This window comes from Centruroides sculpturatus, unplaced genomic scaffold (genome assembly GCF_000671375.1).
Source record: "Centruroides sculpturatus isolate CEXI.00-Female unplaced genomic scaffold, Cexi_2.0 scaffold749, whole genome shotgun sequence".
NCBI lineage: Eukaryota > Metazoa > Arthropoda > Arachnida > Scorpiones > Buthidae > Centruroides > Centruroides sculpturatus.
The window spans coordinates 204072-219760 of NW_019385022.1; the positions used below are offsets into that span (position 1 = coordinate 204072).

General features: G+C 25.5%; 1 protein-coding gene across 1 annotated transcript; it reads right to left on the reverse strand.

The window, feature by feature from the left end:
- Positions 1–1863: 1863 nt before the first annotated feature.
- LOC111633559 lies at positions 1864–15174 on the reverse strand. Its single transcript, XM_023378148.1, has 5 exons — positions 14951–15174; positions 13365–13494; positions 11316–11461; positions 8867–8987; positions 1864–2716 (listed from the first exon to the last, which is right to left on the reverse strand). Exons 1-5 carry the CDS (start codon positions 14988–14990, stop codon positions 2488–2490), a joined length of 666 nt encoding a protein of 221 aa, XP_023233916.1. The 5' UTR covers positions 14991–15174; the 3' UTR covers positions 1864–2487.
- Positions 15175–15689: the final 515 nt, after the last annotated feature.

Below are 15689 nucleotides of genomic sequence, written 5' to 3' on the forward strand. Positions count from 1 at the left end.
GCTAGGTCTACTAAAGAATTTTTTTGTTTCTTATTTTATCTGAGAATTGTTTGCTATCTGAAGGGTAATGATCTTTACTTATAAAGTTTAAAATAAATAAATAACTATTTCATACGTTCATTCCTTAAAATCGCTTTATGTAATAATATTAAAATAGTTCATAAGATATTATTACGCAAAGCTATTTCTAGAGATTAGTAAAGTCTTAAACTAGAAAATCACTTGGTTTAAAATAAATAAATAAATATTTTTAAATATTATTCCTTGTAATTGCTTTATATGGTAATATCATATGCTTCACTAATCATTTACTATTAAATTTTCCTTCACATTGCTTTGACCTCGACTAATTAATTATCTGTGAACTTAGCGACCAAATTTACAGATATTAATCATTGGAATTTCCAGTTTTTTATATACTGTCTGGTTTTGAATCTGTTTAAACTATTTTTTTTTATTCTAAAATATTTCTGTCAATGATCCAATTTTTTTTAAATAAAGGATTTTATCATAATTTATTTTAAAATAAATTAAATAATTATATAGAAAATTAAAAATATAAATTACGATAATATAGTGAAAATTTTACATAAAAAAACAGTAACGTTTTTGGTAAAAATAACAATCTACAAGATCTGTACTGTTATACTTTAATACAGTATAAGAAAAAATATTTCACTTAGATTTTATCTGTACATATCTACCTTTAACACAGTAAATTTGGAAAATTCAAAAGTTCTAATTTAATAATCTATTAATACTATTAAATTGAATTGGACTAATTTAATGTAACTGAATCAGTATTTTTAGCTTACAAATATTAAATTTAATACTATGAAAAATTCAATAAGCTACATAAAACTTAAAAATATAAAATTAATTTTTCTTTATTAGATACACAAAATTATTGTTTTTAAATTTTAAATATGCTTAGAAAATCTGCCATTTTAAAAGATTCATTGTGACATAAATAAACTATTAAAATTAATTAATTTAACAGAATAAAAGTTTCAGCTTTATATTTAAAAATAATTTTTGGTCTATATATAAGGCTCTTAATTTTAAATCAAAGGTTAATCTATAAATAGATATTATATATATAGTGAGTGGTTACTAGAATTTATACTAGAATAATCTATTTATTAAAAAATTTTTATAAATAAAACATTCAAACATAATATTTAAAAAATTATATGAGACAATTTATAAATTCTTCACGTTACTTACATTTTTAAGTCCTTATTACCAAATTAAACCCACAACAATTAATAAATAACCAAAATATGATACTATTTTAAGTATTTATGGTATAAATATTGTTTTATATTTTAGTATTTTTGTTTATGTTTTCATTTACTTTGGTTTGCAGTATTTAAAAATTAGAAACTTAAAAATTTTATACATAAAATACAATTTAAAAAGAGAATTCCTTATTTATTTATTTATTTATTTATTTACTAGAATACACAGTACCAGTACCTTTAATATTAATCTCTTAAATCAATAATATATATATTTTTAATTTGACAAAAATTTTTAGAAAATTTCATTAATTACATTTTATTTTATTTTTGTTATCAATTAGGTATAAAAATTTCGTTTTCCTTTAATGAAAGTTTTAATTTTACAATATGATAAAGTTTCAAAGATTTCACAATATAACAAAATTTTATATAAAATTATTACACATAAAAAATATTCTAAAACAAATTGAAATATTTATTATTATTGAAAATTTTGTCAACTTAATAAATTGGTTTTTCTTCTTTTATTGTTTTTCTTTCCATTAAAATATTTTGGAAGACAAAATGAAAAACTCTTTTTTAATAAAAATTCTTTTATATAATATTTTTTAAAGTATAATTTTAAAAATATTTGCTTAAAAATTAAAAATTTTAATGAATATATTGGTCTTTCTTCATAATAAAATACTATTTGTGTGGTAATTAATACTTTCGTCAGCTGCAATATTAATTATACAGTATTAATTACAGCTGGATTAAATACTGTATTAAAATTAAGTAACAATTATCTTGAATAAGATAAAACAATTCCTTTCAAAAAGGTAAATTATTTATACAATATTTGAAATATTTACAATAAATAAAAGAAATGTGAATATAAAAGATAATTAACAATTAATATCTATTGATGTTATAGGATATAATATAACTACGATATATTGTACATAATGATAAAGTTATAAAATAACTACAAATAATAATATTCCACAGTATAAGACAAAATTATATCAAACAACAGGCTTACTTCATTTCACAATGCTACTTTTTCAACAACAGATTTAAATCGGTGTAGAAATTTTCACATAAAATTTAAATAATTCTTATTCAATTTTAAAAAGTCGAATCGTTGTTTAGATATTGTTAAGATTGTAGAATGACAAAATTCTTTGTAGACTAATTCGTCTTCTAAATCATTTGCCAAATGATCTTATTGTAATTTTTTTTTCTCTTTCGAGATAGTAAATTAGAAGAATAAACTAAATAAAAAGACGAAAACCAGGATATAAATACTAGGATTTGATCTCGAAGAAGCAGAATCTTTGGAGCATTTGGTGACATTGAAGGTAGAACATCTTGGTTCTGTTAAGGGCGTAGTTAATAAGTCGGCTACCTGTACGGTGGCATTTGCTGCATCATTTCCGCAATTTGAAGAAACCAGTTTGTGAATACACTCTTTGGTTTCCGTATAAGAGCTGAAATGAAATAAAGAACAGGAATTATACACACTTTCTCTGCTTTTTAAGCGTTACTTTCTTTATGTTTGTCTATTGACAGAATTAACTGTATTAAATTTGTTAAAAAATCAATTGCAGTTTGTTTTATCAATAAATTATATAAGCATATAAAGATATAGATCTATTAATAAATCTTTCTCTTGCCAAAAATGCATTTCAGTTTGTTTCATAAAACTGCTTAAAGACTAAATTTCGATTTTTGTATTGTATTTACTTTAATTTTCTTAACGTAATTATTTAAAATCCATTAAAAAAATAATAATAAGTTTTAAGATATTAATATTTTATAAAGGATAAAATTTTAAAAGTAAATAAATATACTTATAAAGTCTTAATATTAAAATAAAACACTTATCTGATCAAAATTTTTATAATAAATAGCATATTGAAAAATAAATTAATAAATTATATGAGAGTAAATAAAGAATATTATATTTATACAAATATAAAATAGTAATGTATTGTAAAATATGTTTAAGAAATTGAATATATCTATTTACAATTAGAAATAATCAAATACACCTGATAGACTTTATTCTAGGAATAAAAGGCAACTGAACAATATAACAAACTTCAAGTAAAATTAAAATTTATGTGTTTGGATTAAAGAAAAAGTTTTGAAAAATACAGAAAATATTTTCTTTCTTTTCGTTTATTAAAAAACAATAAATCTGAGATACTATGCGAGAAAAGATATTTTTATTATATTGAAAGATAAGTCAGCATATTTTATCTTTTTCTAAATAAATCCAATAAAATCTATTTTTTTAAGAATATTATTTAATTTTCATTGCATAAAATTTAATATATATGGCATGTATTATATTTGTTGTATATTAGTTGTGTTGTTCTAGTGATGGTATTCTGTACATGTTAGTAATTAACTTAATGACAACAATATGTGAACCCCTGCTCAGTCAGGAACAAAGAGAAATAAAGTTAGTTGATCGTTCGTTTTGAAAGAAAGAACTGTGTGTATGTGTCTGTTTTTATTATTAAAATACTGTATTCTAAGTCTGTCCAGAAAGTTCGTGAACTTTTTAAATTACACACCAACTGATAATTGAATTTGAATGCAGCTTGCACCTCTCTCCATCGGCAAGTTTTTTGTACTATCTACTGTAAGCAGTTTGTTCTATCTTCATTTATTGTTATGTTACGTTCATTTGTGTAAACACATGTTGATTGAGTTTTGCGATTTTCTTTCCGTGAGTATAATTGAATGAAGAGTTCTGGGACGGGCTAAGTCTGATAAATATTTCATGAAAAACATCATCACTGGGGATGAGATATTGGTCTATGGATACGACGTGGAAGAAAATTTTCAGACATCATAGCGGGTGGGAAAATCTTTACCAGGACCTAAAGAGGCGTGACAAGTTCGAAACAATATGGAGGTCTTGAACACAGTTCGATTCTGATGGTGTGATTCAACAGGAATTTCTTCCAGAAGGGAATACAGTTAATAAAGAATACCATCTGAAACGTCTTCGTGAAGCACTAATCTAAAACTCTATTTTTATATAGCCTATAATATTAATAATAATAATAATAAAAAAACTTTGTTGTGCTGAAAAATTAAAATATTCACGAGAAACAAAAATCCATGAATTGAGAATACTTTGACTTAATTATTTTGGTTTTGAGGGTAGAATTTAAAAATAGGAAAAAACATTGTTTTAAGAAATATTTTTCCCATTAAAAATACCACCGAAAATAATGATATTTTGGACACAATAAAACAATGTTTTCCACAATAACAGAAGAATGAAAATGTAATTTATGAGGAATTGTGTCATTTATTGGTATTCACGGTTATGTCTTCTATATTACTAAATACACTGAATGTCGATTATTGTCTATTGTTCGATATCACATGCGTTATGTTTCATTGTGGCATAATTTATGTTTTTCTTCTTCAAAATTATAAATAACTAATATACAAAATAAAACTTATGTTCATACGAAATAAGTATGGTCAAAAGTTTTCTAATTAAATTGACCAATACATTCATCAGACGGAAGTAAGTAATTAATTTGCCCAGTAAATCCCAGTGTTAGATAAATAAAATCACAGAACACTAGTAGTTAGGTTGCCTAACCAACCGGCTAGAGCAGTGGTTCCCAATTAGTTTTTCTTGCGTACCACTTCAAGGAAGAGCTCAAACTCGCGTACCCTTTATAGCAGAAATTCATATTAACCCATACTAATATTATAAATTCGAAGGTAATTCTACCTGTCTGTCTGTTACCTTTTCATGTCTAAACCGCTGAACAGATTTTAATAAAATTTGGCACAGAGATAGCTTACATGTTAGAGATGGACATGGGCTACATTTTACTGCGAGAAAATATCTTACTCCCACGAGAAAATTTGATATAATGCAAGCGAAGTTGTGGGTAGACAGCTAGTGATAAATAGAATAAGTTTTTTTTTTTACATTTATTACCTTTAAAATAAAATTCTAATAATAATGAAAATAACATAGGGTTATTTAATTTTAATGTGACAAATGTGCACGATTTTCTTTGCACAACTTTGTAAAATCTGGTTGCTTTTTGGTCAGATTCAGTCTCAAGTCATCTTCGAGTTGAAGTTGGTGACGATGTTTAGTTTTCATGTTTGTCATGGCCGAAAATCCGCTCTCGCAGAGGTATGTTGTGCAAAATGGTAGTAAATATTTTGTTGCCGCTTCGCTGACATGATAATAATGATAACTGTACAATTTTTGTTACTTGCGTAGAAATTTCATTTAGGTAATAGAGAGGTTGCGGCCGACGTTTTAAACGCAAAAACGTGTACGTCGGACGTTCAGCGCCGCCTTCCTATAAGCATAGAAGTTTGACAATGGCGTTTAGAACGTCGAGCACAATTCTACTGACGTTCCAAACGCCATTGTCAAACTTCTAGGCTTACAGAAAGGCGGCGCTGAACGTCCGACATACACGTTTTCGCGTTAAAAACGTCGGCTGCAACATCTGTATTGTCACAAACGCATTTTTTTGACGAAATTTCGAGAATATTTATAGTTATAAATAAACGAATTTGTGCATTCGACATGATGTTGTAAATTGCCAAATTTTTGATGGTCCACCCATTATTTTTTTGATTGCTTCATCTCATGAATTTAAATTTTAAATCGACCGATTTTAGATTGCCGCGTGTACCCCTTCATGCAATTTCGCGTACCCCCAGGGGTACGCGTACCACTAATTGGGAACCATTGGGCTAGAGAATATACGAAAAGCTCCACATGTCCAGCCCATGTGAAGTTTTTCGGATTTTCTTCGCATATCTAACAACTAAATAAAGTCAATTTAACCACAGAAAGTACTCCCTCTTGGCATATCGCCAAGTGCCCCGTTTCCTTATTCCATCAATCCAATTCAGTAATTTAGCCATGATTGCTATCAAAACAATCACATTAAATTATATTTCTTAAATTTAGACATTTCAAGATTAATTATCATTATAAAATATTATCAGGAAAGACAGGATGTTCCGAAAATTAGATAACTGAGATAGCTTATATTTAAGATTATTTTATGAACGACGAAAACTGGTTTGAACAACTGCATGTTATCGTTTGTGTGATTCAGTCGATTCTAATGAAATGACTGAATCACGAGTGCACGTTAATTGACTTTTGGCCCGTCTTGTATATTTAAAATGGCTTATCGTTTATCTAAAATACCTTTTAAGTAAATATATTTGTTTATCTTAATAAAATACATAAAAAATTAATAGGAAATTTAGAATTTAAAATAAATTGATATAAATTACGAATGTATAATGTGACTAACAAAAACTTTAGCAGATGGCCGAGGCTATTAAGGCGTCAGCCTACCGCTCTGGATGTCCCTGAATTAAATTTGGTGAGCAACCTTAGGAATTTTTCGAAGTATAGTCCATCTCAGACAGTACGTGGCAATTCTGAGACAAAAATTATTTTGAAAATAACATACAGGATACAGTACTTTTAATCGAACGTCATGATATTTCGGATTATGGAATTATCAACTTTATATCTTTTAATTCAACGATAATTTCAATCATGTTTATAAATGAATTTTGCTAATTTATTAAATTATTTTCCCCGAGTATAAGAAATAATAATAACCGCAGTAGTGCATTAAAAATTTACAAATAAATATAATAATCGCAAATTCTGTACTTGACGTAAACTGGATATAAAGTGGAAAAATTAATAAATGTTATGTTTTCTGATACGCATTTCCCGCCTTAATCTATTCTACATATATAAAACACTTAGTTTAAAATCATCATAAACGTTTTTCTGACGCCGGAGGAGAAAATAGAAACGACGACACAAAGTTTTTGTTATCAATAGACTTCGGATTCAGAGCTTTCATGGCGCCCAGAAGAAGAGTAGGCCACTTCTCTCTCTTAACAGACTCCTGTTTCATCTTTTTTCTTTTTATAAACAAATAACTAATTTCTACGGATCGGAACAACTACGGGCAAATGGATCCACTAAAGAATTAGAGGTGCCACTAAGGAGCTAAAGGAGCCCACTCTACCGTAGGCCCCATGTAGACTTAGACAAACCCGTGATTAAAAAGGCTCTCTTAGTGTCTACAGGGCTTAAAGAGACGAAAGTGAAAAAATAAATAAAAAAAACTATAATGTTTACTTATATAACGCACCTTTAACTTACTATAAACTATTTGAATTGCATTTTTTAATATATCAAATGCTAAGAAAATTTATCATATCAATAAATATAAAAAATATAAATATAAATATTTAATATGGAAACAATTTAGGTTTTTATATGTAGAAGCTGTCTTCAATATACACGAATATATTTTAATTGGCAGCTCTTAAAACAGGTTTTAACAATAATAATAAATATTATTTTTGCCTACTGTCGATCCATTCTAATGTGTAAGAAGTTTCTACTGAGTTGGATAACGTTACGACAGGAAGAAATTATGACATAAGTTACATATTACGTTATTTAATTTTAATGAGTAAATTTTGATGATATGTACTTTTTTTAAATAATTTTTTTCCGCCGTAAGGACACTGCCTTTTAATCATACTCATCACGGTTTGGCCAGGCTCACAATGGGGGCACAACGAGAGACGGGTCCAACTTATCAAGGACTTATCAGGCCCATAAAGATGCAATTTAATAATATACAATGATAGCATATTATTGTAATGTTATTAAAAAGTAAAATATACTTCTATTAAGTATAATTTAAATGTTCTTTAATCAAATAAGATGTAACATATTCAGGATCAGTTCGAGAAATCCGGCCATGGCTGCATAAGGAACTCTTAAGATTTAATCTTTTATGTAAGAATATTATAATTAAATAATTTAAAAGTGATATAAATTAAATTATTTTATAAAAACATATTTATTTATATTATTGATTTTATTCATATATTTTTATGACTTCCAAGAGGGAGAGTGTCCCATCCGGTGTCTCTGACCTCGCTTATAATATTAATTAAAAACATTTAGAAACATAGTTTATTTTATTATGGAAAACAGAGATAAAATTGTTAATCTTAAAAATACAAATAAAGCTTTTATTTATATTACGTTAAAGTGATAAATATGAGATACTGTTTCTTTATAGAGAAGAGATTAATAGAAAAGTTAATCAACTGCTTTTGCAGTTTGGATTTTCGAATAGTCAAATACATATTCCGAACAATAGTCTTAATCTCTATTTATATCTCTATTTACATCACTTTCAGCCTTGCTAAATCTACTTGAAATTTGATAATGATTAGATTTAAGTCTATATGAGAAACTCAATAGAATTTAACTTTCTAAATTACAGATAGTTACATCTTTCCACTTTATTAAATTTTGAGTTAATTAAACTTTATTCTATATATAAGTACGGGCGTATAAGTGATACGGATAATTATAACATAGAAATGCTGTTATTTCTGAAAAGCAATATCAATCTTTGACCGAACATGAAAGAGAGCATGCAAAAACTTTTGTTATAAATTGTAGCCTATAGGATATATTAAAGTTAAATTTTTGGATATACACTAACATTAGCAAACATATTAACACATCGTATGTAATTAAATTATATTTTTAAAAATTTTCTTACCAGCAAACTTCTTTATCAGACGATTCATCTAAAAGTCTTAAAATGACTATAAAATCTTGAGCGCATTGTAAAGCTTTATCGTCAGTTATCTTATGAAGACAATCTTCATGTTTAGCATAAACTATAAAATTACAATTAAAATAAATTTATAATTAATATGATGTTATTAATAGAATTATTATTATAAGATACACAGTGAATATGGAGATATATTACACATCATACTACAAAAATACTAATTTTGGATGAGAAATAATGATAAAATACAGTGAATCTAAGAAAAATAATCAGATCATTTAGTAGTAATTAGCATATAAATAATTTTTTAAAGCTAGTTTGGATAATTAATCAATGTAAAAAGATACTGTAATTTATTATATGCCAAAATATATATATTTTAATGCACAATAACATTTGAACTCAAAACTTTTCAGTATTTATCACAATATTGACGTTTTCTAAATATTTTCTATAAAAAAATATGTTTTTCTCTTATTTATTTATCACTAATTAAATTATAAAAATTTGTATGTACGAGTACAGACTTTTCAACTAGTCTAATAAGAGACTTCGTAGCTCTGATTCTCGGTTTTCATCTTGCATAACTTCATTATTAAAAATATTTATGATATTTCGCACAGTTTTCATAAATTTTAAATTAGATATTTCTTTTTAAAAAAGTAATGACTATTGATTTAGAAAATTTTTAAATTTCTCTTGGTATCAGAAGTTTGTAAACTTCCTTTATATTTATTTAGGTCTTATATTTGTTATTTATGTAATTCATTTTTCATAACTTGTGAGATAAAGATTATATTGTGATTGATTATTTTTCTTAGATTTTTCTAGGGGCAAAAAGAATGTAGAATTAGATAAATAATTAAAATATAATGAACGTATTTAAAATACAAGAAAACTACTAATACAATTGAAAAAATAGTATACAGTACGTATGAAAAATATAATGTAATTTTCTTTAGACTGGCTTATAATATCACAATTTACATTTGTTTTTTAATTGCAAAATATCTTTCCATATTTTTGTATCTACAGTATTATTATCAAATTATTTAAAAAATTTAAAATAGCATTCTTATATCTAAATTTATTACTTCTTATATTGTATTTGACAATTTATATTCTTCAATATAGACCAATTAGCTTAAATAATATAGCCTACTATTGATATTTTGGAAAACTAAACAAAGATCAAGCTCGAAATATGGAGCTTTATCTTATTGAAATAATCAAATTTTAATGATGATTTGTATATAGTTTCTATCAGTAACAGCTTTTATATATAAGCAACCTAAATTTTACATAAAATTCTGAGCTTTTAGGATCTCAGACACGCACAAACACTGCGGATGCTTATCGATCCAGCATTCGAAATCCAGTATCAACTAGGATGTAGACTTGTGCAATATCAATTATCGTATGATAGACGGTTTACATAATTAAATTTATATAAAAAAGGCCTTATAAATCCACATTTATCTAGATTTGGGACAACCTAAACCCATTATTGATTTCTTTAGAATATTTAGTGTAGTAGCCCTAATAAAAATATCCTTTCATCATTTTTATATAATAGCAATAATATTTCTGAAAGTGGTTCTTTTAAGCACGTTTTAAATGATTAAACGATTTGCAATGATATCATTTATCAATGAAATAATTTTGAGTGATCAAATGGCATCATTTAATGCCATTTGATCATTCAATTTGTATAATTTAACAGCTTTCTTATACAAAATGAATAATGGCAGATGACTCGCTATTAGCTATCATTTACAATCATTTTCAGTCAATTGACACCAATTCACATCGCTTGATATCATTTAACATTAACAAATGATTTTAAATGTTATTTTTATCATTGTTAAAAATTGTTACTGTCTATTCTTATATTCTAGAATTTCTAAGTTCAAGTAAAATTTATTTTATTTCGTAATAAATTTGCATTTTATTTATTCCAAATAGTTTTATATTACTCAAGAATATGATTGCTAAAATGACAACATTATGTTAATGACCTAATTGGAATTAAAATGTATGACAAGAGAGAACGGATGTTCATTTTCATACAGTTGTGTTGAAATTTTATTGAGTAACAAGTAATTAAAAAAAACGAATCCGGATTGATAATAGCTATTAATTAGAATTATTTAAAACATTAGAAAATTAAATATTAAAATTTTATATATCAATCAACGTACAGTACACTGTTCATAACGTATGAATAAATAACTATAATAATTAATTCATATTCTTTCTTCTTTCTTCTTCTTTCTTTCATTCTTTTGGATATTAAAAGTCTATATAGGCCTACTATTACAATACTTTTAACATTAAAAAAAGTAGTTTTTATCTGTTCCAAACATAAACATATAAATAAATAAAATAAAATAATTTTAAAATACTTTACAAATTTATTATTAATACATACTTTTTCTGATTTCCGAATTTTCTTCACAAACATCAGTTTCGACTTTTTGGTTAACTCGGATTAAAGTTTTATATTGTTGTTTTTCTTTAATCTGAGGGCAATCTTTTGCTAAATTATCAGCACAAATAGTCGCATTTTTCGAAAATCTAATAATAAAAAAAATATATATGTGCGTATATTAACATCTTTAATAATACATATTATTGAGATATTGTATATGTAATCTAGAACAGTGCTTCTAAATAAGTGGGTCGCGAACTCCCTGAAGCTGCAATTCCGAAGTAATGTCACGGTCTTTTCAGTATGCTGAAAGTTGGTAATTAAAATAATAAATAAAAATGGTTTTGAAACACTGATCTAGAATTATATAAGAATATATTTGTGTTTAAATATATTAATTTACTTATACTTAATATAACAGCACTAACAGCTGAACTCGTCTTACTTAAACATACAGATCGTTTCGTATGTGTTGACCGGGCGATGCGCGATATTCAGTTGGTGCTGTGGAAGTTTTAAAATATTTAAAAACTCCTTTTTTTAGTAGCTCACATTGATCTTGTCAAAGAGTCATTAAACAATCTGTTCTCTTCACTAAGTAAATAGACCGGTCCCTACTATGGTGCATTTTTATAGCCCGGTTCATGAATACTCTACTGTAATTAAATGTAATTTTTAATTTAAAAAATAATATAATTTACTAGCTTATCAAAATTTTCTAAATAAAAATGTATTTCTATCAAACAGACAGTAGGAATTCCTCTTGCACAATTCTTTCTATTAATTATTAATTGTTACTACATTATAATTATAATATAAAAAAACTTTCCTCTTGTAAAGTGTCTGTAAATATTTAAATATTCACATATATTTTTCCCCTTACCTGCATAGGTCATCTATCATTTCTTTTCCTGCAATAACCGATTGTCTTTTGGACATAAATTCGATTACATTGGCACATGTTGTTAGAATATCCTTGTCGCAGTTATCCGCTGATGCATAAAAGCTGACACCTATCAAAATAATTTTATTGTAATGTTTAATGTAATATATATTAAAAAGTTTTCATAAAATTAAAAATGCTCTAAAATATTTCAAAATTTAAATCACGCATTATCCAGTAATTATATAAAGATACATAGATTCATATTTTAAAATAAGATTNTTTTTTCATTTAAAAATTAAAAAACAAACCGAAGAAAGTTTGGAGGATGCGAAGATAAAGAAGAAGAGGAGGAGGAGGAGAAGGAGGAGGATGCAAAGATAAAGAAGAGGAATTTGGATTAGAAAATAGAAAAGTAAATCTTAAAATCTAATAATAAAAAAAATATATATGTGCGTATATTAACATCTTTAATAATACATATTATTGAGATATTGTATATGTAATCTAGAACAGTGCTTCTAAATAAGTGGGTCGCGAACTCCCTGAAGCTGCAATTCCGAAGTAATGTCACGGTCTTTTCAGTATGCTGAAAGTTGGTAATTAAAATAATAAATAAAAATGGTTTTGAAACACTGATCTAGAATTATATAAGAATATATTTGTGTTTAAATATATTAATTTACTTATACTTAATATAACAGCACTAACAGCTGAACTCGTCTTACTTAAACATACAGATCGTTTCGTATGTGTTGACCGGGCGATGCGCGATATTCAGTTGGTGCTGTGGAAGTTTTAAAATATTTAAAAACTCCTTTTTTTAGTAGCTCACATTGATCTTGTCAAAGAGTCATTAAACAATCTGTTCTCTTCACTAAGTAAATAGACCGGTCCCTACTATGGTGCATTTTTATAGCCCGGTTCATGAATACTCTACTGTAATTAAATGTAATTTTTAATTTAAAAAATAATATAATTTACTAGCTTATCAAAATTTTCTAAATAAAAATGTATTTCTATCAAACAGACAGTAGGAATTCCTCTTGCACAATTCTTTCTATTAATTATTAATTGTTACTACATTATAATTATAATATAAAAAAACTTTCCTCTTGTAAAGTGTCTGTAAATATTTAAATATTCACATATATTTTTCCCCTTACCTGCATAGGTCATCTATCATTTCTTTTCCTGCAATAACCGATTGTCTTTTGGACATAAATTCGATTACATTGGCACATGTTGTTAGAATATCTTTGTCGCAGTTATCCGCTGATGCATAAAAGCTGACACCTATCAAAATAATTTTATTGTAATGTTTAATGTAATATATATTAAAAAGTTTTCATAATATTTAAAATGCTCTAAAATATTTCAAAATTTAAATCACGCATTATCCAGTAATTATATAAAGATACATAGATTCATATTTTAAAATAAGATTGAGGAACAATGTAATTAGTATAGTTTTAATATTTTTAAGAAACGTATATTAACACTATACAGTTTATGCATTTTACTAAGGACGTATTAAAAAACGTATGTTGAAAACGAAGAAAAATTCATTACAAATCTCAGTATTCTGATGAGATATAGGAGAAGAATTTATCCTCTATGAAGCATAAATTAGTAATTAATAATTTATCTTCCAGATTCTAAAATGATACGACTTAAAATAGATAATATTTTAATCTATTCTGACTTAGAAAAGATTAATGACTATTTACTAATCATAGAATTCGTAACACTTCGATTTATTGTCTGCTTTCGAAAACAGTACACTAAGGCAACCTTTTAACATCAGTAAATATGTAATCACTTATGAAAGATTTTAGTTAACCTTGCTTTTAAAAGTTTAGTAGGTCTCTTTCACCAGAATAAGAACTTGTTTGAAAGTGACAAATCAGATATTCCTATTAACTCATTGATTTTTTTTCCCATACGTCAATGTTTTCGTAATCGGTAATGGAAAAAATAAATTAAAATAATTTAATCATTTATTTAATTACGTACATAAAAAACTATCCATTTAAAGTTGAGAAGAACTGGTAAATGTAGTTATGAAAATTCAAGAAAAATCTTCGGTATAAGGAAGTAACGATAAAAATACAACGGATATTTTTCCTCATAGAGAAACAATTTTAGAATTAGAAGAACTTTAAATCTAATTTGTATTTTCATCAATTTTTTATGGTTTTAATAAAGATTTCATTCTATTTTTTTTTTAGTTTCTTTACATAATTTTTATTAATTAAGAACGGGTTCATTAATATTTACACATAATATACATTTAACAATAATCCACAATTTGATAGATTTTAAAATAATGTTATGTTATTTATAATATAATTATTAATTTGAAAATATTTTATAATTTAATTAATCATTATATTATATTATATAAAAAATAATTTCATTTTCCTTCACAACTAACCTAGAAAGTTATTCAGATTAAATAGGTCAAACGTCTTCTTTCTATTATAACTATAATTTTACTGGAAAAATTTATCTTTCAACAAAAATTAACTAAATTTTAATACTATTTTAAATGATTTTAAATATAAAAAAAATTTCTTATTTGTAATAAAAGATGAAGTTAAATTTTAAAAAAAAAAAAATTATATTATAACTCTAACAGAGCTTAAAATATTTAAACTATAATTTATTCTTATAAAGTATTTAAATACATAAATTATAATTACGTGCCAGTATAACATATAATTAATTATTAAAAAGGGAAATTACTTACTCAAACAGAAAATAGTGAAAATAACTTGTGTTCGTATCATGATAAGGAAAGTTCTGAAGTGAGTTTCGTTTGTCGAGCGCTATTATTCAGCAGAAAACTCCAATTGGCTACCAAATCAGGTTAGAAGTAAATAGGCTAAGAGGCTAGTTTCAAAGATTTCTAAGATTTGCTATCGAATTTGTTAAAGGATATTCTATTCTATTGGATAAATTACGAAACGTAAATCTTTATATAATGTAAAAGCAGTTGGCCTTGAAAAAATCATATAGAAAAAGTTGTTCTACGCGTGTTGTTTGTTCGAATATAGTGTATTATGACGTATTTGATATGCGCGTAGTTTCGAGTAATTCATTTATTATTAACCATTCAAAAAAAGAAAAAAAAATGCTCTATTAATGTATTAGATATAATTAAATTATATAAACCTAAATAATAATAAACATTTTAAATAATAATTATTTTTTTTAATTTTTTCTTAGAGACATACAATGTTAGAGTACAGGTAACCCCCGTATAACACGGTAGTTACGTTCCAAAAAATTGCCGTGTTATGCGAATCCGTGTTATACGAAACAAAGAACTAATACGAAAAGGAGGGTTAGGTTCCAAAAATTAAAAAACATGCTAGTATATTTTCATAATTAAGATAAATATCTTCATTAAAATTTTTTAAGTGATACATATTAATATAAATTAAACAATGTTTTCTTCGTCATCACTAAAAACACTATTAATTAAC

What these genes read in the sequence shown, in the direction of transcription:
- LOC111633559 (XM_023378148.1), bottom strand. Translation starts at nt 14,990, where the DNA reads ATGATACGAACACAAGTTATTTTCACTATTTTCTGTTTGA. An exon ending in ATGATAGATGACCTATGCAG is followed by an intron (nt 11,462 to 13,364) that starts GTAAGGGGAAAA and finishes TTTTATTATTAG; the next exon opens with ATTTTCGAAAAATGCGACTA. An exon ending in AAATTCGGAAATCAGAAAAA is followed by an intron (nt 8,988 to 11,315) that starts GTATGTATTAAT and finishes GTAATTTTATAG; the next exon opens with TTTATGCTAAACATGAAGAT.